This window comes from Talpa europaea, assembly GCF_964194135.1.
Source record: "Talpa europaea genome assembly, chromosome: 3".
Classification (NCBI taxonomy): Eukaryota; Metazoa; Chordata; class Mammalia; order Eulipotyphla; family Talpidae; genus Talpa; species Talpa europaea.
The window spans coordinates 133,751,058-133,772,962 of NC_140069.1; the positions used below are offsets into that span (position 1 = coordinate 133,751,058).

Sequence of the window (21,905 nt, forward strand, 5' to 3'; positions counted from 1 at the left end):
TTCAGAAGTTGCTTCACTAACCAGGGAGCTGTTATAGATGCTTGTGCAGGGGCAGGATAAAATGTCCAGTTGAGGGAGCTGATAGATCAAACAAGGAAGCCTCATCACCTTTCAGCTCGCCTTGATAATGAAATACAAAATAAAATGCCACTCATGCATGTTGCTTAGACAGGCTGTCAAATTTCCTTTCTAAGCTGATCGCATTTGACCTTGATGGTTAATACATTCTTTAATTAATTCTGGAGTTTTGTCCAAATTAGGATATGCCCTCTCCCTGGAATCAGCTTGAATTGTTGTCCCCTGCTTGGGTCTTTGCTCCTGATCTAGCCATCCCAGTTACCTTCTGCTGACTCAGGGATGAGAGCACTGAAATTCTCTGAGAGGGCCATGGCTTGTTGATCCAGTTTATTGGGGTTCCAGTCCTCCAAGCTGGCACCCTCACAAAGCCAGCCTCTGGGTGAGAAACTAATTCTATCGCTCCTTCAGTTTGACTTTCTAAGGGAAATAGACCCATGGAAGTAACCAGCCAGCCATAGCAGAGCACAGAGCAGGCACCTACAGCTGCAGCTCCTTCCATAAACAGAAAAGGCTACTGCAGATAAATTAGGGTGCGTGGGAGCCACATCACAGAAAGCTGGGGAAGGCTGGGTTTTAAATAGCCACCAGCCCTTAAAGCTGGCGGGCTGTGTTCTAAGGGAGGGTGGAAAGGGAGTATTCACCTATTAGCAGCAACAGCAACTTCCCATTGGCTTTTCTTCCTTGCTGCTTGCCTGGCTTACCACTTCCTCAGAAAGTTGCTGGGGTGGGGGGTCATTAGAGTGGGGAGCAATGTCTGGGGACCCTGCAAAGGGCCAGGGCCAGGGAGTGCCGGGGCATAGGAAGTCACAGCAGCATTATAGAAGGAAGGATTTACTCCTCTGCATTTCCCTTTTCTGCAGGCCTGCTGGGTTTTCATGATGTCATCCATTCATCATTGTGAGCTGATGGGTGGTCTCAGGCTTGGCCAGCTGCCCAAGGCCAGGAAGGAAGAGCGAGACCCCAGGACAAACCTGCAGCAGGCCCCTGAGCATGTGCGGAAATGTTGCCATCAGCTCCACATAGAAAGACTTGGTGGAAATTGAAGAAGACAGTAAAAGTCACACAGTCCTTTCCAATCGTCCCTTCCCTGGATGCCTGGGAAGAATTCAGGGGCCTCTTTCCTGTGGATGGGGAGCCAAACCCTGGAGTGGGCCTGGGTGTGGAGGAGGGACTACTCTGCCAGATGGTTCATTCTCCAGAATTCAACCTGTTTCCTGACTCAGTGGTGTTTGAAAGCAACTTTGTCCAGGTTTGAAAGCAATTTACTCTTGGGTGGCTCAATATGACACTCCTTAATTCTTCTAGCCATGTTCCCCAGAAAGAGCCAGGAGACTCGTCCCTGGCACCTGAGTGGAGTGAGGACTGGGCAGGCACACCTCAGCAGGCCTGCAATGCATGGCTCCCTCTGGCTCTCCTTGGCTCTGCAGAGCCCCAGGCAGGGCTTTGTCCCAGACAGTTGTCATCCTGAGGAGAGGAGTCAGGAGATGCTTAGCATCTGAATTCCAGTTTATTCCATCCTCCAGGCTCTCAGCCCAAAGAAGACACAAAGCAAGGCAATGAAGTGAGATGCCCTTTGGGGGTTAGGACAAGAAATACTGAATGGAACTGGTTATCCAGAGAAATGGGGGCTCAGATGCAGTTCTCAGCTTTCTCATCGGGGGCCCCCTTGTATCCCAGTGACCTGGACGTTTCCTCTGTTGTCCAAGGGTTGGGCTGACCTGAGAGTTACATGCAAACACCCTTAGAGGATGCGAAGGCCTTACTCCAAGGACACTCAATGCATTTTGCTGCCCTGCCTGGGCTCGCCTTGGGACCCAGAATAAGCAGCACTTGGACCTTACAGTTCAGGTAATAGGACCAGAGGTAATAGGACCCCCAAAGCAGAGCCAAAGCACATGCATTTCAAAGAAAAGCCAGGAAGCAGTCTGGGGAGGATTCCCAGAAACGCAATGTGTGAGATCTTGCAGGAAACCCCTGGGTTAAAGTTGCTGTGGGGAACTCCCAACATTAGGTAATATAGACACTATTAATTGTTTAATCGATAAAGGTTAAAACTGCCTTTCTCTACAAGCAACCGTTTTGCTTCTCCCAAACCAGGGGAGATTGGGCAAATGTCTGAGACATTTTGGGTTGTCACAAGTTGGGGTAAAGAGGCTACAAAATATCCTACAGTGCTCTGGTGAGCCCCTCCCCCAAACAAAGAATTATCCAGCCCAAAGTGGGAATAAAGCTGAGGTTGAAAAACTCTTGATTAAAACATACTGCTGTTTCTGTCAAACACTGAGACTATGCCCTTGGGGATGCTTTGCAGGTCAAAAAGAGCAGGAACTGGATAGACATCTACAAAGCGTCCAACACCATTGCCCTCGGGGTGACCTCCTCTGTGCCCTGCCTGCCCCTTCCCAACGTCCTCCTCATGGCCAGCGTCAAATGGCACCAAGGGCAGAGCCAGACATGGAACAGACCACCTACAGCCCCAATCATCATCCTGAAGAGGTAACCAGCACGGAGGGCAACAGAGGACAGGAGGGGCGATGGGTTCACCTAAAGCAGAGACTAGTTTGTGACTGAACTCATGGCGGGGAGCAAGAGCTGTCACTGGTGTGCACGTTAATATTTTTAGTCTTTAATAATACAAGACTGTTCACTGGAAGCATCGAGATCAAGTGGAGGGACCAATGGAGGCATGAGGTGGATAAGTTCACTTTCCTTTTCACAGCACCCACCCCACTGAATTCTGAGGAAATCTTTCCACCTTTGACTGAGGTACAGGAAAGCCAGGGGATTTGGCAGATGAAACACCAGTTGAGAAAGTCTTTGGTATCCAACTAACTAGACTCAAATAATCTTTGAGTCCTAAGTTTCTTGTCACCCCTCAGTTTTCCTATTAATGAATGGAACTAAGTCTCACTCAGCACTTAACATACAGTGATAACATGCTTGCCTGAGATGAAACAGACTTTTTTTGATGTTTGAACCTCTTCAAATCATCTGTAGGATATCCAAGAATCTCTAGATATTCCCAGAAATCCAGGAAAACCCTTCATTTATCCATGTTGCCTCAGAGGTGAACCTCTCTATTATGTTCTGGGTGGGCCCATAAGCAAGTGTAGCCCAGTCTTAGCTCCCAAAGCCAGCTCCTTGAACTTCAGCTCCTTTGGAAAGAGTACCAGAAGCATAGAGGTCAATGACTGGAGAAGCTGATGGTGGGACCAACTCTGGCCGAGGAAGGCAAGTCCCCATGACCCCAGTTACCTTACCTGGGGGCTGTCTCTAAAGCAGGGTCTGGGGAACATGTGAGTGAAAATTGTGGCAGGGTAGGTGGAGGTTAAAATCCAGATTCCAGGAACACACCCCAGACCTTCTGAATCTGAGTTCGGGGGGTGTCTGCAAGTATCTGCACTTTATTTTTCCTTTTTTTAAAAGATTGATTTATTTATGCATACAAGAGCCAGGGCACAGGCCAGAGATGTGGGGGGTGAAGAGTATTCACCAGAGACAGAATGGGTAACAGAACAGGCAGATCTACTGAAATACACTGCTGAGGGGAGCAGCAGGCGGGACAGGAGAGGTCTGCTGTGCCAGGTGGGTTGCTCCCTGGCCAGCCATGGATTGAACTTGTGCTGCAGTGGCTGAGAATTGCTTCATAGTGCGATGCTTAACCCCTTGTGCCACCAGGGAGGCCTGTATCTGCACTTTTAACAAGTTCCCAGGTGAATCTGATAGCACAATTTGAGTACTGCTGTGCTAAGCAGACCCTCTCCTAAGCCCCAAAGCCTTAGTCCTGAAGGAGATACTCCTCGTTTAGAAGATGGGGTCAGATGAGAAGCAAGAGAGTAGTAACGTGTGTCTTCCCTCGGGTCTTCAGAATCCTCCCGTTGAAGTTTGTGGAGCTCCAGGTCTGCGACCACCCTCAGCGCATCCTGCGGTTGAGGACAGTCACGGAGAAGATCTACTACCTGAGGCTCCACCCTGACCACCCAGACACCGTTTTCCACTTCTGGATCCGACTGGTTCAAATTCTGCAACAGGGCCTGTCCATCACCACCAAAGACCCCAGGATCCTCATCACTCACTGTCTGGTACCCAAGAACAGCAGCAACTCCTTGGAAGACTCTAAGGTAAATGGGTACCACAGGGCTTCCAGCCAAGGCCAGTGCAGGCCACATCGCTTAGCTGAATTGGTATGTGCGCACCTTGTGAGGGCGATCCCTTCCTTGAGCCTTTGCGTTTAGCTTTATGGAGGTGTAGGCTACAACCACAGACTCACCCAGGTGACTGTTCAGTGCAACACTTACAGTAAATGAAGAGAGTTTTGCAGTTTTGTTTGTTTGTTGTCTTTTAATGTGTCTTTTTGTGGTTAGATTTCTTTGAATATTTTATTGAGATTTTCATATTTGGTTTTTCAGGCCCTCAGAAAATACCTAATCAAATTAAAATAATCTTTGGGGGCTTTATTAATTTACCTTAAATCTTCTCAGCTATCTCTGTGATACTGTGAAATTAAAAAATGCACGTTTTGGTTCAGCTTCTGCATTTTAAAATGTCTCATAATCTTTAGGGTTGCTCTCTTTTAAAGAGAGAGTCTTGAGGTTTTAGAACATTACACCTAAAACCCCCGCTGGTACCCATTTGAAGTTGTTTCTTGTTCCTATTTCCTGCCCAAGATAACCATGGATGGGTTTTCAGTCACTTATATATTCATTTTCTTAGACATTTCATGTAAATAGAATCCTATAATCTATTGTGTCTGACTTCTATCACTTAGTATATTCAGTCTTCCATTAATTTTCACAAAACTAACTATAGGGCTTATCAAGTTGAGAAAGTTCATTTTCAGTCATAGTTTAATGAGCTTTTATCACCAATAAGTATTGGACTTTATCAAATGCTTTTCTGCATCTATTGAGATGACCTTGTGACTTGTCCTTTACTCTCTTAGTATAATGACTTGCACTGAATGAGTTTTAGATGTTAAACCAATCTTGTATTCTTGCAAGAAATCCTATTGTCATGGTCTCTGAAATCCTATAACTGGATTTGGTTGGTAGCATTTTGTTTAAGGATATTTACATCTTTGTTCACTAGGGATTTTGGCCCGTAGTTTTCTTTGATATCTTTGTGATCTCCTGACTACGAAATCAGTAATAAAAGCCTTGTTAGATGATTTCAGAAGTATTCCCTACTCTATTTTCTCAGCTGGTAAAGAAGTGATACAATTACTTCTTTAAATTTTTGATAGATTTTACCAGTGAAGTCAGTTGGGTCTTTCCCCCCTAAGCTTTAGAATGTGATGAAAGTTAAGACTGACTTGAGCTACAACATAAAACCAGTAAGGGCAAGGATTTTTATCTGTCTTCTTCACTGCTATATTCCCAGTGCCTGGCACATATTGACATTCAATAAATATTCAATGAGTGAATGAATAAGTATGAGCAGCCTGTACAATGGGAACACCCTTGAGGTATCATGGGCAGTAGGAAAAAAGCAATTTTACCCAGGTATAAAAAAAATGCAATATAAAATTTTTCTTAGAGAATTCAATTTTTTAAGCGTTCATTAAATTTCAGCAATAAATATTTGATCCCTCTACATCTAAATATAAAACCAAGCAGCATAACCCATATTAAAGTTCATATTAATAGGTTATTCAATAACATATTAAGATATATTAATAAGAATAGGTTTTCTATTAAATGATGTCTACAGTATTTAATGGCATGTTATCCTCAGGACACCAAAGGATGTTTGCCAATAATACTCAGTTTATAAACAAACAGATTTGGTATCTGACTGCCACTGGAGCAGCTGGCATGGCAGCCCAATGGAATAGCTTGAATTCCAGCTCTATAAGGTCTGGGCCATAGTGTTAGGAAAATGCAGAAATCTTACTGCCTTAATCACCTGGTTTTGCTTATTTTTCTCCAACTAGTCAGTACAGAAGAAACTTCCAGTCTCCCAGCCCAGCGAGAGCCTTATGCAGCTCATGGCCAAAGGGGAGAGTGAGGCACTCTCTCAGATTTTTGCCGATTTGCACCAGCAAGACCAGTTCAGGTACATGATTTAAATCAGGCCAGGCTGACATCCTTTCCTGCAGCCCAGACAGTCAGGCCATGAAATCCAGGGGCCAAGGTCCTTGCTCAATAAGCACAGCAAGGGCCTAAAATACTGGCCCTCGGTCTCTCTCCTTGACTCAAGGCAGCTTCTCCATGGTTCTCTTTGCTTCTTTCTCTTTCTCTACACTGCAAGCAAAGGAGGAGGCATTTTATTAAAAAAAAAAAAAAGACACCCAAAAAACTGGAAAGTGATTCTCCCATTATAAGAATAAGCTAGTGATACAGGTGGGAAAGTAAAGCCAAATTTCTCATTCAGTTCCTACTCCTACAGAAAAATAATCAAAACATCATTTGAAACATTTTCTGCTTATTGGTTCATTTACCAACTCACCAGACTTCTACTTCTGTGTTGTTTTCTGAATGGAGAGTCTGTTCTGGAAACACCATTGTTCAGGCCTATCTTCGTCATCCCTATCTGTGTGGATGACTTAGGGCTGAACCTGGAGGCTGGTTGGGGGAGTAACAGGAGCTGAGAGCACTGAGACCTCATGGCACCATCCTCAGGGAGCAGAGAATAGGGACTGGGTCCTAGTGACCCACTTTGAAAGAAAAGGGAGGACAGAAATAAATTAATAAATGTCACCAGAAGAGAAAAATGAGATGTCAGAGAGAAGAAGGTGTTTGTTACAACAGGGACTGACAGTTTAGAGAGAGAACAGTGAAAAGAAAGGTTTCTGAGTAACAGTGGACCCAAAGCCAGTGTTGCTCAAAGGAGGTCTTCTCATGGGTGGTTAAAACTCACACAGACCCAGGTCCACGGCACTGCTCTGACGGTGAGCCCTTACACCATGTAGCTTTTCTGGGCCTCAGTTTTCAGATCTGTAAAATGGAAATTATGCTAGTACCAACCTCACTCAGGTATTGTCAGGATCCAGTGAACCAACACATGGAGTACTTAGCACATTCCTCAGCAGACTGAGAGGCAGCTATAAGTTTGCTCTCAATAAAGACTCATTTGTATTATTATCCCAAACTTGAACGTTTGCAAGTATTAGTGCAAGGGAAAAACTTGTTCACTGCCCTCCGTTAAAGAATTTATGTGGGGTCATCTCGCTACAGTATACAGAGACTGCAATTAAGACACTTCTGGGCCAGATATCACACAGCTGAGCAGGAGAGTGTTGGACTTCATAGAGCAAAATCTTTTTATTGATTGATTGATTGAAGAAGAACTGGGATGTAGGTCAGAAGTATGGGGGTGGTGAGAGGATTCACCAGACACATAGTAGGGAGCAGAACAGGCAGATCTACTAAAATACGCTCCTGAGGGGAGCAGCGGGTGAGGATTGATTGGGCTGGGGATTGATTTTGTTGTTGTGTTTTGGGTTGTTTTTATTTTTTTATTTTTTTACATAGAAGAACTGGGGTGTAGGCCAGAGGTGCAGGGGGTGAGAGGATTCACCAGAGACAGAGTGAGGGACAGAACAGTCAATCTACTAAAATACACTGCTGGGGGGAGCAGCAGGCGAGACAGGAGAGGTCTGCTGCACCATGTGGGCCACCTCCCTGGTAGGGGATCGAACTCAGTTCATAGAGGTGATAATGCTGAGACTTAACCCCTAGGCCACCAGGGAGGCCCTAGATCAAACTCTTTTCAAGCAACTTTTTGTCCTTCTTGAAATGTTAAATCACTTATTTCTTTTTATTATTGTTTGAAGGACAGTTTATGTTTATATTTATTGGATATAGTTCGGTCATGGGGCCACACCCACTTGCAAGGGAGGCTAGGAAATGCACTCTTCATGCCACCTAGCTGTGTTTCCAACATAAAATTAGGTGTTCTGCCCCTAAGAACAGAAGGGAAGGAAAGAAGGGACATTGGGGGCCCATTGGTAATCTCTGACACAGACAGCTTTTTATATTTCCAGCCAGAGAACACTAAGACCTGCAGGAGAAATCGACAATAGTCAGATAAAGAATAAAGGGTTGAGATTGGCTGTGTGGGTTCTGGGGGACAAACAGGTCTAAGACTGAGGCTTCAACCTGGGGAGGGAGCTTGGTGAGTTTACACAAAGGAAAGGGAGGCAGTGGGGAGAAGAGGGGTTGGTGGTGGAAGGATTTACAGAGAAGCAGGCAGGGGCCCAGCCAGGCAGGGCCTGGGCTGCAGGCGAAGGAATGTAGACTTTGAGTGTAATGGGAGCCTTAGCAGCATTTTAAATAGGGAAGTGATGTGATCCAATTTACATTTTGAAAAGGTCAGGGCAGCTGGCTGTTGCTGTGACAGTGAAGATTTGAAGGGAGGGAGGATAGGTGTGGAGGAGCCAGCCAGGAAGCTATGGCAACCTCATCTGGACTGGCATGTTCAAAGGGGATCAGGCGGCTGCGAGAAGGAGGGGGACATCAATTCGTACTTCACTGTTATCTTAATAATTGCTTTGTGCCACCATTTCGTTTTCTTCTAATTCTACAGAATGGAGCCCTGAGTGATGATTTTGCTCTTCATACAGGCAGGTTCCAATCTGGTTGCAATTATATCAGTTTATGCACATTGGCAGCAACAGACATCTTAACAGCAAATAAAATAAATGGCCAACACACAGGACTGAGCAGATGGGGTGGCACCCACTCCTCCTAAGCAAAATTGCAGCCTGGGTTCTGCTCCCCACCAGCACCTCCCCACCCCATCTCCCCCTTCCTTATTTTTCTCCTGGTATTTTCATCTGCATCACACACACCTAATATAACCACAGCTGGCCTTTCCACATTTATATCTGCCCCTGAAGTTTTTGCATCGTGAAAAAAATAACTAGAAACAAGATTTGCAATGAGAGTTTCATGCTCTATTCTTTTCCTTTTGACCTTCATTCCCTTGATCCTGAAATGGCTGGAGTTCCAGGAGCAGCAAAAAGACAGAGATCAAAAAGGACAGCTCAGGTAAAGGAGGGCACAGGGCCCGGGTGTGTCAGGGAACTGTCTGTTCTGCCGATTAGCAGAGGAAATGGGATCTGCTTCGGCTCCTGATCCTGGCATTCCAGTGCTGCCAGAGTCACCACCATCCTCCCACACCTTAGTTTAAGGTTCTCTGGACTATTTGGCCACCATAGTCCATTTGGTACCAAGTTGAAATTTGCTGCTAATTTCATTCTTTGAAATGCCTCTTATAGTCTTCACTTCATTTCTACTCCATAGATCCTATCCTGGCCCAGGTCCTTAAGCACCTCAAGCCTGGACCACTGCAGTAATCTTCTCATTCATTCATTCATTCATTCATTCAAAAACGTACATCGAGCACTTGGTGGGTGCCAAACTGCTATAGACTTAGGAGTCACACTGATGAAACAGCACCCCCTTTCAAGGGATTAGTAGTCAGATGGGTACATGCCCAAATGATAAAACCTCTCCTTCCAGGCAGCATTCAAAGCTCATGCCAGAGGTGCCGTAGGAATACAAAGAGGGGTCCCTCACTCCTGCCAGGAAGTTGTCCCTGAAGACCTGGGGTGGAATCTGAGTCCCAGCAGATGAGTACAGGTGGGCTGGCCATTGCAGATGATGCCAGGCATTCTAGGAGGAGACAGTCTGTGTGTAAGAACATGGAATATTCTGGAAACAACAGCCAGTTTCTTTTTTGCAGATTCTAGGGGACCCCAAATGCACTCAGTTTGACTGCATGATGCTCACAAGCACCCCCATCTTACCCACCATATCTGATCATTGTCTCCTCAAAGAGGAGCCCTCTCCTCCTCATCTTCTCCAGTCCAAACCTGCTCCAGCCAACCCTTGCTAAGGGGCACATGCCTCATTCACCCCCTCCCTTCCCTTCCCCCCATCCTTGACTTTAAATCCTGCCTACCCTTCCAGATACACTTCACAACACCTTCCTGCCCAGACAAATCTTTTCTTGGCCACAACCTCTCTCACATTATTCTCTAATTGTTTTGTAGGCTTAAGTCTTGTTTCTTCAGCCAACATTAATTTTTTTTTTTCCAATGCTTCTGAATTATCCACAGCAGCAAACACAGGACTGGGAACACCCTGGGAGCTCAATAAATATCTGGGCACCATACCACTGATAAATTAGTCCTCCAAATTGGCTCAGAAGGCAGCCAGAATATTATGTTATGTTAGACATTTAGCTCATGTACAGCTCTCAGGAAGCTCTGCCAATTTCACCCATACCAGGGATTACAAACTCAAATGTCTGCAGGTGGTGAAAATGGGTAAAGAGTATAGATGACTTAGATATAAGAAATGATTAGCTTTTCTCTCAGCTTTATTATAAGTGAAACAATAGTTGAGCTGACACTTGTTCTCAGCACAGGGAGACAAGAGGGAGTGGTGGAGATAGTGGCAACAAAACAGTGACAGTTTCAATTAATTGTTGCCACACTGGAACATGGGCCTGTTGATGACATATTCTCTGATTTTTAAAGAGAAACCAAAGATCTGGACTTTTATATGACACACCCCATAAAAAAAAAATTAAAGCACTGTATAGGCCAACACTTAGTGGATAAAACATATCTGCACACCAACCACAGCATGGAGGCTGCCAGTTCACAGCCTAAATGGTGTTCTAAATGGTGGATGGTTCTGATGCCGGATAGTATTTTCTCCATGTATGTGAATGCTTTCTCATTATGTGCTTTAATTTAATGTGACTGATTAAACAATAGGGACTCATTTCTGTTTTTACACATACATTCAAAAACACACAACACACACATACATATCCCACAAGGTTAGGGTTGAGGCAAAAGGAAGTAGAGAATATTTCAAATTTATTTCTGGAACTTGAGAAAACAGCTAAAAGTTCAGTCGAGGGGTATCAGGGGTCAAGGGAACCACACTCCCATGATGTCCTTAGACTGATTTCAACTCATCAACCTGGGGTGTCCTCCAGATGCTTCTATTTTCTTAGAATTGGAGAAACTCCTCTTTCCATTTGGAAGGATAGTCCCTCTCCAGCCTCTGGGAGCTTTTGGGTTAAAAAGGAGAGTACATTTAAAAAAGTCAGTGATCCAAAGCTTATCTGTGTGGCTGAGCCTCTGACTCCCTGTCGGCAGGTGGTGGGGCCCATTCAGTGTTCCCCAGACTTTAATGTGCAGGCAGTCCCCTGGGAATCTTGTTAAAATACTGCCTTTGATTCACAGGGTCTGGTTGGGCCTGAAACTGCATTTCTAACATGCTCCCAGGTGATGCCAAGGCTTCTGGGCTGAAAACCACATTTTGAGTAACAGAAGTGGACCAAGAACAGGCTCTGGTTTAAGGCCATGTGGGTTCAAGGCCATTGCCAGTTCAGCTAGCTGAATCTCCTAGGTAAATTCACTCAGCTAACCTCTCCAAGCCACAATCCTTCCCTCCTCTTACTGGCACTGCCTTGTTCCCATGATGTAGTGGTAAAAACCCAGGCTGTGTTGCCAGGCTACCTGGCTTTGAATTCTGGCTCTGTCTCCTCATTATGTGACCATGGGGAAGTTGCTTAACCTCACTGGGCCTCCAATTTCTCATTCATAAAGAGGGGACGATGGCAGCACTGACCTCTCTGGGTTGTGGTGAGGATTATAAGAGCATTAAGGCATGTACTTGTTTGGAACAGTGCCTGGCACATCATAAGCACCCCATAAATGCTGGGCATCATCTGTGAGCATGCTCTATGAGTGAAAGTACAAACAAATGCATTCCCTTTTAGGCCAAGTGAAAGTCACTCCCCGTGAAGACTGCATACCTTGCACCAGTGACCTCAGTTGGAGGGATTCGTTCACATATGGAGAGTGGGAAAGAGAGAACCCCTCTGGGCCACAGCCCCTCTCCCTCCTCAGCACTCTGGCAGCCTCCACAGGGCCACAGATGGCCCCACTCATAGGTACAGTGATGGGATTACACCTTCGTGGGATACCCTTGGAGTTTGACCTCAGGCCTGGGTTTAGGTCTTAGGTGGGAATAGGAGGTGGGGCAGCCACAGTCCTTTCAACCTCATCCCCCTCCCCGCCCCCCCCCCGCCCTCTTCTTTGGGGACTCCAGTGAACTGAGTGAAACCCTAAGTGCAGCAACTACAGAGCCCCTGGAGCTCCCCCAGGAGTTCCCATGAGTGGCTCTGAAGGGACTGGATCTAGAATGACACTTCTCTCTGCTGGAGGGTGTCCGGAGGGGTGGCCAGTGCTCTTCCCTTGAGACCGTGGGGAGCCAGCTCCCTTTTCCTTTCCAGAGGCCTTGGGGAGTCCCAATTTTCTGTTGCAGAGAGTGAGAAGGAGCTAGGCTCCTTCTTAAACTTGGGGTCAAACTTCCCTGGGGCCCAGCCCTTCTCCTCCCTGCCCCATCATCCATCCATCCATTTAGTCACTGAACAAACCTGTGTTCAGTGTCTCCTAGCCAGAGAGAGATGGTCTCTAAAGGAAAATGTTAATAAACTACTAACGCTTATAAGACAGCTGTTATTAAAGCTGACAGTCTTTTAGATTAACATATTTATGTACCCACCCAAGACTCTGCAAACAATTTCTATCCTATTGAAGATTTTTCTCTCCTACACTGACAGGAAATTCTATCTGAGCCACCCTTTCACACTGGGGAGACCTGCGCAGCCCTCACCTAGACCACCCAGCAGCATTCAGCGTTCTGAGGGTGACTATCTGGGTGAAGGGGAGGAGAAAGCTGCAGCTAAGGAAAAACTAGAATCATCTCACACTGGTAGCATAGCCTGTCCTTGGAGAACCATTTGGGCCTATGGCTCCCAGATGAAAAACATTATTCCAGCACGTCTCTGCACGTCCTGCCCACCTCACATCACTACTCCTCACCTCCGTTCCATCTCCAGGATGGGCACGAGAAGACATGCTCACAGAGCAGCCAGAACCAAGAGAAAAGAAAGGAAAGCAGCGCCAGAGGAGAGGTGGAAGAGCAAGGTGGAGGGAGGAAGTCAGAGAGGAGAGACAGAGAAGTAGAAACAGATGGAAACAGAAGAGACTTGGGAGACACACTGAAGAGAAAAGAAGAAATCCACCGCTGACAGATGTCTCACCAAGCTTCTATTTATCTAATTTAAAACTTGAAAGTAAGGCCATATACCAAACAAGGAATGTGTTATTTTCTCTGCTCGAACCACTCTCACAAGTGTGAGGGGCCAGAAATGAATTCCAGTCAGGAGTCCCTCCTTAAATTTCCCTTTTTGCCAGTATTTCTTGTTAATCCCTCTTTTCTGATTCAGGCTCATACCTTCTTCTTGAGCCAGACCCCTACCTTGAACTTGCCAGGCCACGCCTGATGTCCACACGGAGGTTTGGGTCTGTAGCTGTGGAAAGGTTCCCCCAGAAAGGAGTAAGGCAGAGTGTGTGAGGTAGGGGGATTTCTCTTGTGCAGTCAAACTTCCCATGTTGGTGAATATCTCACCCCTGCAAATAGCAATTGCATTTCTTTTGCATAAGACAACTCCCTTGAGGTACCTTGTTAGTGCTTTATTAAGCTAGTGATTCTAAAGAGAAAAGAGACAGACTTTCAGCATTGGTATAAGTGAGAGGTTTCCTTTTTTTTTTTTTTTAAAGATTTATTTATTTATTTATACAAGCACTGGATACAGTCAGAAGTGCGGGAGGGCGAGAGAATTCACCAAAGCCAGAGCGGGGAACAGAACAGGCAGACTGAAGTACACTGCTGAGGGGAGCAGCGGGCAGCAGGAGAGGTCTGCGCGCCATGTGGGACCCTCACCAGTGGCTGGGGATCGAACTGGAGCTGCAGAGGCTGCAGGCAGCTTTGCAACCCAGCGCTCAACCGCTGCGCCACCGGGGAGGCCCATAAGTCACGTTCAAAGTTTAGGTAAAACCAGAGAGTCACTAAAGAGTGTCTGTCAAAGCATGGACTGGCCTCTATAAAATGCACATGAAATCACATTGAATAAAAACCAGACAAGGGGCAGCATTCTGTCTGCCCACCTGTGACTATGCAGGTGCTTCCTTTCACCAACTCTCTCCCTCCATAGGGCAGCAGCTTCCTGACTGCCTGTGACCTGTACCATGCCGGAGCTTCTCTTCACTGGCCTCCCTCAGTGGAGGCCGCCTGCCAGCAACCATGCAGGCCTCTCTCAGCAAACCTGTCCCTTTTCCTTTCCCTAATAAGCCTGCTCTTTAAATATTAAAAAACAAAAAACAAAAAAACCAGACTAGGTGTTTCAGAGAAGTGACCCCACCTCCCAGCTGGAGTTTCTGGATGTCTTGCTCTGACTGAAGATAGCCTAAGAGGGTCTTTTTCTTCACTGACTTGGTTTTTCAGACTGAAATGGTTGGGGAACTGAAAAGTAAGCTCCTGGATCACCACATAGAAGTGATGCTCTAATTCTTGGTGCTTTTGCTGTCCACATAGACTGTCCCTCCCACACCCTGGTGCCAGTCCTTGAACTGCTACTGGCCAATATCCCATCTTCCATCCTCAGTCAGTGACCCTGTTGGTTTTACTCTAGAGTTTGTCATCAATAACTGTGCTTACCGGCCATTCCTGGTAGCCTAGGGGTTAAGTCTCAGCAGTACCACCAGCAAGGCCCTCCAGCCACAAAGCGGCCTGAATTCAATCCCCACCAGGGAGCTGACCTATATGGCGCGGCAGACCTCTCCTATCTCACCCGCTGCTCCCCTCAGCAGTGTATTTCAGTCAGTCTGCCTGTTCTGCTCCCCACTCTGTCTCTGGTGGATCCTCTCACCTCCCTGCATCTCTGGTTTGTACCCCAGCTTTTGTATGCATAAATAAATAATTAAAAAAACAATAAAGGAATAATTCTTAAAAAAAAAAAAACACCTTGCACCTATCCCGTTCTGCCCACTCTCCAGCTCTACCACCTATCTTTTCCCTTTTGCCCACTAATCCATAATGTCACCAATTCTACCTCTCTCGCTCCATCTGGGTTTTCACTCTCCCTCTTCTCCATCCTCATTTCTCTCCTCCACACTGGATTCTGTAACATTCTCACTCTCACATGCACCTCTCACACCTTTGTGTCTCTTCCATTTCATCCTATTCACTCAGCTAGCTGCAGTTCTGCCTGCACCATGCCATGAAGCTTGCCGGGAGAAAACTAAGACATGCTAAGCAGTCTCACCTCATAGTCATGATCACAAGCCCCCAGAGTGTCCCTCGTGTTGGCTGCTGGTCATACTATGTTCCCCTCCTTTGTTCTCTCTACTGAGTAGCTGCTTTACACCATCTCTCTCCTCCAACCCCTGCTGCTTCCTGATGACCCAGCTTCCCATCACTGAAACATAGTAGCAGGTGAGCTCCAAGCTTCCCACTAGGCAGGGCAATGCTAGTTCTGTTGTAGATAAACCTTCCATCTTATGCCTCTACCTGGTTTCTAGGGTTTCCACAGAAGGAGGAGAAACTTGGAGAATGACATGGGTTTGTATGGCCAGTCCTGAAAGTAGAGGGCATCATTTCTGCCCCTCTTGCTTCAGCTGAGGCTTACACATATGGCCACACTGCAAGGGAGGCTGGGAAATCCCATCCAGTTGTGTTCACAGGATGAGAAGAAACAGTTTGGTAAATGTTAGTCAATCTCTTCCACACTTCCTCACTCATCATAAAAGTTAATGTCCTTGCAGTGGCCCAAAGGCCATAGGGGGTGTCCTTGGCCCTTGCCACCATCCCTACCACTACCTCCCTGACCTCTCAGTTACTGAACTCCAGCCACATTGGCTTCCTGCCACTCCCCAAGCACACTTCAGTTCAGGACCTTTGTCCATACTGTTCCATTTTCCTGGAATGTTCCTCACCACCTTCAGAGGTTCACTCATGTCCTCTTTAAGAGCCTTCCCTGGCTACCCTTTTTAAGATTGCAATACCACGCCTGAGAGACCAAACCTCCTCTGATCTCCTTTCCTGTCTTCTTTTATTCCTTAGCCCCCATCACCATCTCTTATTCTATGTATTTTGGCTCTGTATCTTGTTTGTTTGTTGCTTACCAGAAAGTAAGCACCACCACCGAGAGAGTGTTTGGTCCATTTTGTTTACTGCTGTATCTCTGGTACCTAGAACAGTGTCTGGCACACAGGAGACAAGAATTAATTTGTGGAATGAATGTTTAGTAGAACCACAGGAACAGAGTTGGGATGCTTGGAGATGTGTAAAGAACACCTGGGTTTTTTTTTTTTTTAAGATTTATTTATTTATGCCTACAAGAACCCCGGTACAAGCCAGAGGTGCAGGAGGGGGGTTGAGAGGATTCACCAGAGACAGAGTGGGGAGCAAAACAGGCAGACTGATGGCTGTACCATGTGGGTAGCAACCTGGCCGGCCGGGTATCAAACCCATACTGCAGAGGCTGTGGACAGCCTCACAGTGCTGTGCTGAACACCTTGTGCCACATAGGAGGCCCCAAAACACCTGTTTTTTGATGTGGGCACCATCATCCCTTTCACAGAGTCCTTCAAGTGCTTCTCTCAGAGACAGTAGCCAGGGCTAGATGGACCTCAGGTGCAGCTGAGGTGACACTTCTTGTATGTCACCCTTCAAGTTCTTCCTTCTCCGCTTATCTTTTGATTCTGAGGCTCCCACGAGGCCCGGTGTGTTTTTCTCTGCTCAAAAAGCTTAATTTATTCTCATGGCTCCATCATCTCCCTCCTGGCCAATGATCCTTCTAATTATCTCCTCCAGCTATTGGCTCTTTTTAGATGATCTACCATCACCTACATTTACCATGTCTTGAACTCATCACTTTCCTCATCTTCAACTCATCTAACTCATTCTCCCAGTTTCCTATAATTAAAAATGTAAAAATTTGTGTGTTCTTTATTTCACCCAAGCAGTCACTAAGTCCAGAACTTATTTCCACTTAAAAAAATATACCTTGCAAATAAGCATTCACTTCCATTTTCCTTGCTTGGCCTAGTCCAAGCCCTGATTCATCAAGACTGTGAGGGTTGAAGGCCACATCTCTGGCAGAGTCCCACTAACTTTATGCGGCCTCCTCTCCCTCTCCTGTTAGGCTGCAGTTTCCTGAGGGCAGCGACCATGTCCCATTCATTCTGGGTTCACCAATATTTAGTATCCTACTCCATGGCTTCCTATTGAGCCTAACATCAATAAGGCATTTTAAAACCATTTTTCAAATTCCTAAGGCAGCCTGTTCTAGAATCAACCCTGGAAAGAACCATTTTCAACTCATTCCATTTAAGGTTAAGCCTACAACCCTTCATAAGCCCCACAATTCACAGGTTCCTCAGGTGAAGTTCCTCAGGTGAAGACCATCCAGCACTTAGAGGAAACAATATCTAAATTTTCCTTCAAGCCCCCTGTGCTTTTTTAAACTCCCTTCTTCCCTATCTGGTCTGGAATTTACCTCCCACTCTGTCCTCTTGCTCTATGTTCCAGTTATTCCTCTTGCTCAAGTCAGCTTCGTTAGTTCAGCCTGAGTCACACCTTCTTGCAAATGCCTCTATGACCACCACCCAGGATTACTGTCACTCTGTCTGAATTCCAGAAACATTAGTTGTCAGCCTCTCATCTTGGCACTTAAAAGTTAACTTGTTTTGTCTTTCATTTTCATGAGCATACTACTATGTCCACTGGAAATTATAGAGGCATATATGCTAAGTATAGAGGCATATATGCTAAGAACCCAGCATTGGGTTTATATTGCATTTGTGTTGTAAACTTTATAGCTCATTTAATGTTTTCATTTCATGGCATGAAAACAAGTGAATAATTTCCTATGTTTCTCTTAAATTGGGGACCTGATTCAGTTCACTTAACATCATTACGTACTTAATACAGCAAAGGTTGTTACAAAGATGAATAAGGGCAGAGCTCTACCCTGAAACAGTCTACAGGAGAGATAAGCAGCGTTTTATAACAAAATTTGGCCAAGTGTACTTTAGATACAAAGTGCTATGAAAGCAAATATGGGAGAAATGCTGCCTAGTGGGGTCAGAAAAGGCTCTAGAGCTAACAACTGAGCCAGATTTCTATAAACCCAGACTTCTAGTGACATTTACAAAACAGAATCTGGGAAATGCGCTTGGAGCGAAAGCCCATGGAGATGTGAACGGTCTCTGGGACGATGGTGGTCAGGGAACAAGGTATGTAAGGAGGGGTGGTGGGAGGTGAAGCTGGGAGATACAGGGGGGAGTCAAATAATCAAAAGCTCCCTGTAGGTGACCCCACCAGGGCGGCAGCGCCAAGAAGTTGGAGCTGGGATTGTTCAAACAACTGGCGACTGACAGAGTGGGCTGAATTCGGGCCTGGAGGCCTGCGGGCGCGAGGACGCCCAGCTGCGTAACCCAAAGCCAAGCCCAGCGCTGCGAGCCGGAACGTGGCGGCCGGACGACCGCGCCCACACGCCGGCCGGGGTAGGGGGCTGGGACCCGCCATCCCACAGGGCCCTGGACGCGACTTGGGCGGGAATCCGGCCCACGCAACTCGGCGCGCTCGCGGGGACGTGGCGCTTTCCAGCCAATCCCGGCTCCAAGCCTGTGGGACCAATGGCTGTCCAGGGAGGCTTTGCGTCAGCGGCGGGTCTGTTGCTGATTGGCCAGAACGCCGCCGGTGAGGCGGTAGGGGCGGGGCGCGGAGCCTCTTCCGGTTGGGTGGTGCTTGCGCGCGTGAGCGGAGCCGGTGGGTGAGCTGAGGCCGCGGCGAACCTGGGCTGAGGGCGCGACGGGGAAAGGTGAGTGCGGGGGGCGCCGGCCTCACCTCGGCCGCCTCCTTTTCTCCTTCTCTTTGTGCTGGGGCCTGGCTCCCGGAGCCGCGCGGGCCTCCTTGCCGGGCGCGTATTTCTGCCAGCGCGGGGAATGGGGCCTGAGCCCGCCCGCGACCCCCGCGACCCCCGCGCCCTCCGCGCGCAGCCTGTGCCGGAGGCCGCCGCTCGCCGGCTCGCGCGCTTCGGGCCCGGCCTGGTCCCGGGGGCTCCGGCCCCCGGCTTTGCCTCCCTGGGGGTACGTACTGTTTGGTACCTGGCTTGCCACGTCCTCCGCCCCTGGGCCCCGCCACCTGCCGTGTCCCGAGTCCCTCCGACGAGAGGGTCACCCTTGTTTGCCTCCTGAAGGTCGGAGAGCAGCCGGTGGCTTTATAGTAACAGCTCCCGCCGCCTCCCATTCACTGGCCGGCTTGGGTCTGCCAACCCCGCCCCAAGGCCATATTCTCAGAGCTGGGTGGATCCTGCCGACAAAGTCGTGTTCGCTGGCTTGGAGGGTGTAGAAGCAGGCGAGGGAAGAAAGCATGAAGGCTCTGTGGGTTTTTAAAAACCCTGCATCGCTGTAATGAAAAGCCCAGGGTTTAGCTACAGACTTTAGTGCGATCGGAAATACATTTTTTAAATCGTTTTTAGAAAACGGTGTTTTTTGGTTTTTGTTTTTGTTTTTTTTTTGTTTTGTTTTGTTTTTTACTTTTTGTTGCTTCCAGTCCCAACCCTAGTTCTGATTTTTGACATGCTGTGTTGAGGAATAAACTTAATTCCCTACAGCTGTCCCGTTTTAGAGCATCGTAGTGTGGCTTGCAGTCTCGAAAACTTTCTGCATCAAGGCAGAAACTCCCTGTGAAAACGTTAGGGCCTTTGATCTAAATTCCTACATGTATAAAAGCTTAGAAGAGTGTCTGAGAATTAATTGCAGTCACTTTCTGGCGTGAACCACAAATTAGTCAACGTTAATGAATTGGAAATAAGGTCGCTTCTTGTTTTTGTAGCCTGGATGTAGCAAATCTTGGAGTCTCTGAGATATTACTCCTTGCCATGCAATGGAACTTGACACAAGATAAATGCATGTTTGACTTCATTCAGTAGATTTAGTTAAGTCCCAAGCTATTTCATCACTGAAGAATTTATGTAGTATAGTACAAAAGAGGGTCCAGAGATGACCTGTCAGGTGTATTTGTGTGTACAGAGGATGAGTTTGCCTAGGCCTAATCATGTGATTCAAGAGTTTCCAATAGAATTCTGTTGAGAATCACAGCTGAAACCATGAGCTGATGAAAATGATCTGGTTTTGTCTGAGTGGGTGGTACTCAGTTATAGCTCTGAAGCCAACTTGCCATCACTTTCAATATAATCAATTTGCTTCCATTTATCAGCAGTGTGTCAAGAGATTTTTTTTTTAATTTTTTGTAGATTTTTTTTTTATTTATACAATAGCTGGGGTACAGGCCAGAGGTACGGGAGGGTGAGAGGATTCACCAGACACAGTGGGGAGCAGAACAGGCAGATTGACCGAAGTACACTGCTGAGGGGAGCAGCGGGCGAGACAGGAGAGGTTCACCACGCCATGTGGGTTTCTCCCTGGCAGGCCGGGAATCAAACCGGCGCTGCAGAGTCTGCAGACAGCTTCACGGCGCTGCGCTCAACTCACTACACCACCAGGGAGGCCCTCGAGATACTTATTGATGGCACTTGGTATCTTTGCACCAGTTTAGGACATCATTACATTCTATTAGCTTAGACTTTTCGATAACATGGATGTGCAAGGAGTGTTGGAAAGCCAGAGGTGACTAGGTGACTTTCAATGTTGGAAAGCCATTGAAAATGGTTATGGGGGGGGGTGGCTGTTGGGGAACTTGGACAGGCAGGAACTACACTGCTGCCAAATACATCCAACTAATCCATTAAGTTGTATTGGTATATAAAATGTGCAAGCACGAATTAGGAACTGGGTAAGGATATTAGTTTATACTAACAGATCTTTGCTTCCCAAAAGTGTAGAGTATATAGGGAAGCTATGACGACAGCTTAGTAGTCTATGGTTATTATTATGAAGTGGTATGAACAAGTTTTGTAAAAGTTTAGCAGAATAGGCACAGATCACTTCCAGCTGCAGTGATCTTAGGAGATCTTTTCATCTGGGCCTTTTAAATTGTAGATACTTGGCACTGAGGAAAGTTGAGCTAAAAATAACTACCAAAATCTCAAAGACTGCATACAATTTACATATGCACAGCAAAATTGCAACCAAATCAAATTCTTTTCCATACATTTTGCATAACATTCCTATGGCAATTAATCATGTATAAAATATCATCAGCCAAAAGGAAACTTTCTCCTAGAAATTTTTTCTTAAAGAAAAATTTTCACTCTGTAGCCAGAAAAATTTAGTTTGTTTTCTTGATTATGGAACTGATGAAGCCTGATTTTCAGTCATTCTGAAAGCTTCTCTTCTACAGCCAAATTCTGCACTTTTATATACTCAACAATCTTAGAGATGTATGCCCCCCAGTCACACAAATAATCTAATTAGAATGTATTAATTAAATTTGTTCAGCCACTAGGAAATTGAATAGTTTGTCATTGCCATAACCTTCATCAAATGAAGGATGGCGTTACTACTTTTTTGAATCTGCAGTCCAGTGATGGTATTTGTGTTAAAATTTATTAGTGAAGAATGTCAAGTAGATAACCAACCAGGTACCTTCAATTTCTAGATTTCATAACATGGGCCTTAGTATTATTAAATTGCTATCAGTCTACTCCCCCAATACCAGTTGAGGTAGACACTTAAGCAGTGAGATCTTGCTTTTGCTGCATTATAGAGACCCCCCCCACGCCCCCGTAATATCCAACTCAGAGAACTGGAATTTTACCACCACACCCATTTCCCCACTTGATAACATTGAGCAATGGGTGTTTGGTCAACCAGAACAACTGGGATCGCTCACTATTAATGTTCTTGAGTAGTTTCATTTAATCTGCATATATAAATTTCCCAAAGCAATTTACTCTAAGTATTCTGTAACCAATGGACTTTTACAAAAAATGGAGTGGGGGGAGGGGAGATGAGGAGATATAATTTATACCTTTCATGGAAATTT

The 21,905-nt window shown here is 46.3% G+C and overlaps 1 protein-coding gene across 1 annotated transcript; it reads left to right on the forward strand.

Moving 5' to 3' along the window:
* Positions 1-1,078: 1,078 nt before the first annotated feature.
* GARIN1B (golgi associated RAB2 interactor 1B) lies at positions 1,079-14,630 on the forward strand (the record flags this gene model as incomplete). Its single annotated transcript, XM_084230638.1, has 7 exons — positions 1,079-1,327; positions 2,390-2,574; positions 3,947-4,199; positions 6,011-6,132; positions 9,031-9,068; positions 11,830-11,997; positions 14,584-14,630. The coding sequence occupies 7 exons, from the start codon at positions 1,079-1,081 to the stop codon at positions 14,628-14,630; spliced, it is 1,062 nt and encodes a 353-aa protein (XP_084086764.1).
* Between the last annotated feature and the right edge of the window lie 7,275 nt (positions 14,631-21,905).